The 1354-nt window shown below is 25.3% G+C and overlaps 1 protein-coding gene across 1 annotated transcript in view; it reads right to left on the bottom strand.

The window, feature by feature from the left end:
* The window catches only part of LOC106685385 (uncharacterized), a 22810-nt gene extending 22198 nt beyond the window's left edge, over positions 1 to 612 (bottom strand). The window contains exon 1 of the mRNA XM_014428016.1: positions 547 to 612. Within this exon, the coding sequence (XP_014283502.1) occupies positions 547 to 577 (31 nt within the window). The 5' untranslated portion in view covers positions 578 to 612. The remainder of the gene's footprint in view (positions 1 to 546) is intronic.
* Between the last annotated feature and the right edge of the window lie 742 nt (positions 613 to 1354).

The raw sequence follows: 1354 nt of genomic DNA, 5'->3' as shown, positions 1-1354 counted from the left end.
TATATAGTAATCCTTTTCACAAGATTATTTATAGTGATTAAATTAAACGCCTATACACACGCTTGAAACTGGATATGGATACAGATTTAAACTAAACATATTTCAATAGATCGTTGGATCATCGATTTCGATTAAAATTTGTTGGTGATACTAGGTCGAAAAATATTATACATGCGTCCTGAGAGCCGAGAATAATGTTTTTTTTTTTTATTAGAAATTTTGGAAAAATCAAGTCAGAAATAAACAAAACTGAATTTGACTTTTCTACTGTTTTTTCCTGAACAATGTTTTTTTGTTCTACTTTCCTAGAAGCGACTTTCGGTTTTTGTAATTTTTTACACATTTAAAATCATTTAATACAATTAATAATCTTTTTTTTTTCTTATTCCAAACAAAAAATCGATGAGTAAATAACCATGAAATTAAAGCAATAAGCGATAACATAAAATAATTCCAAAAATATGTAATATATATACATCTGAATACACACACACACACACACACACACACACACACACACACACACACACACACATATGTACTTACGGGCGATAATGATGAAAAGCAAGAGGTACATGGTTGGATGGAGGTCCTAACTCAACTCATTATCGCAATTCTCTTTCCGCTGATAAGTTGATGTTGTTACTAGCATCCCCTCTTCAAAGAATTCCTTTGCCTGCCTTGTCAAGTCGTTTCTTAATTATTTGTTAATTCTTGTATATATATCCTTCAAAGATTTTTTTTATTTAAACGAATCTCTTATTTTTAAAAAAAATGTGGAAAAAATATGCTTCAAACATATTTCAGAAAATTTACTACTTATAAATTTTTTCTTTTTAACAATTTCGATTAAATTAAGTTCATCAGTTTCATAATAATAATAAATAATATTTTAAGATGATGCAACAAAAATTTGTAAATTGTATTTAAAAAAATACACTTACATTATTTTTTATAAATACAAGAAAGGATAGTAGAATTTTCATATTGGTTTAAATATTTAAGCCATTTTGAGTTTAATTTTTTTGTATTTTCTAGATGAGCTTGGTGAATCTTACATGAGCATATTCACAATCAATTGTATTTTCATCAGTTGACAAAGTGGAGTATATAATCTTATACAAGACACTCCTAACGACTCATATTGGTTATAATTATGGAATAATTGTGAAACAAATAAATAGTAATAATAAATTAAATAAAACGAATAAATTGAATTATTATATAAGTTATTGAACAATAAATGAAATTATAATAAGTGAATAGGTGAGTCACTTATCTTAATAGATTCATACAATGAAAAAGAAAAGAATGAAAAATTAGTAAGGAAATAAAAATAAAATAAAATAAATAA

This window comes from Halyomorpha halys, unplaced genomic scaffold (assembly GCF_000696795.3).
Source record: "Halyomorpha halys isolate HHAL.00 unplaced genomic scaffold, Hhal_1.1 Scaffold688.1, whole genome shotgun sequence".
Lineage (NCBI taxonomy): Eukaryota > Metazoa > Arthropoda > Insecta > Hemiptera > Pentatomidae > Halyomorpha > Halyomorpha halys.
This window is presented reverse-complemented; position numbering and strand designations above follow the sequence as displayed.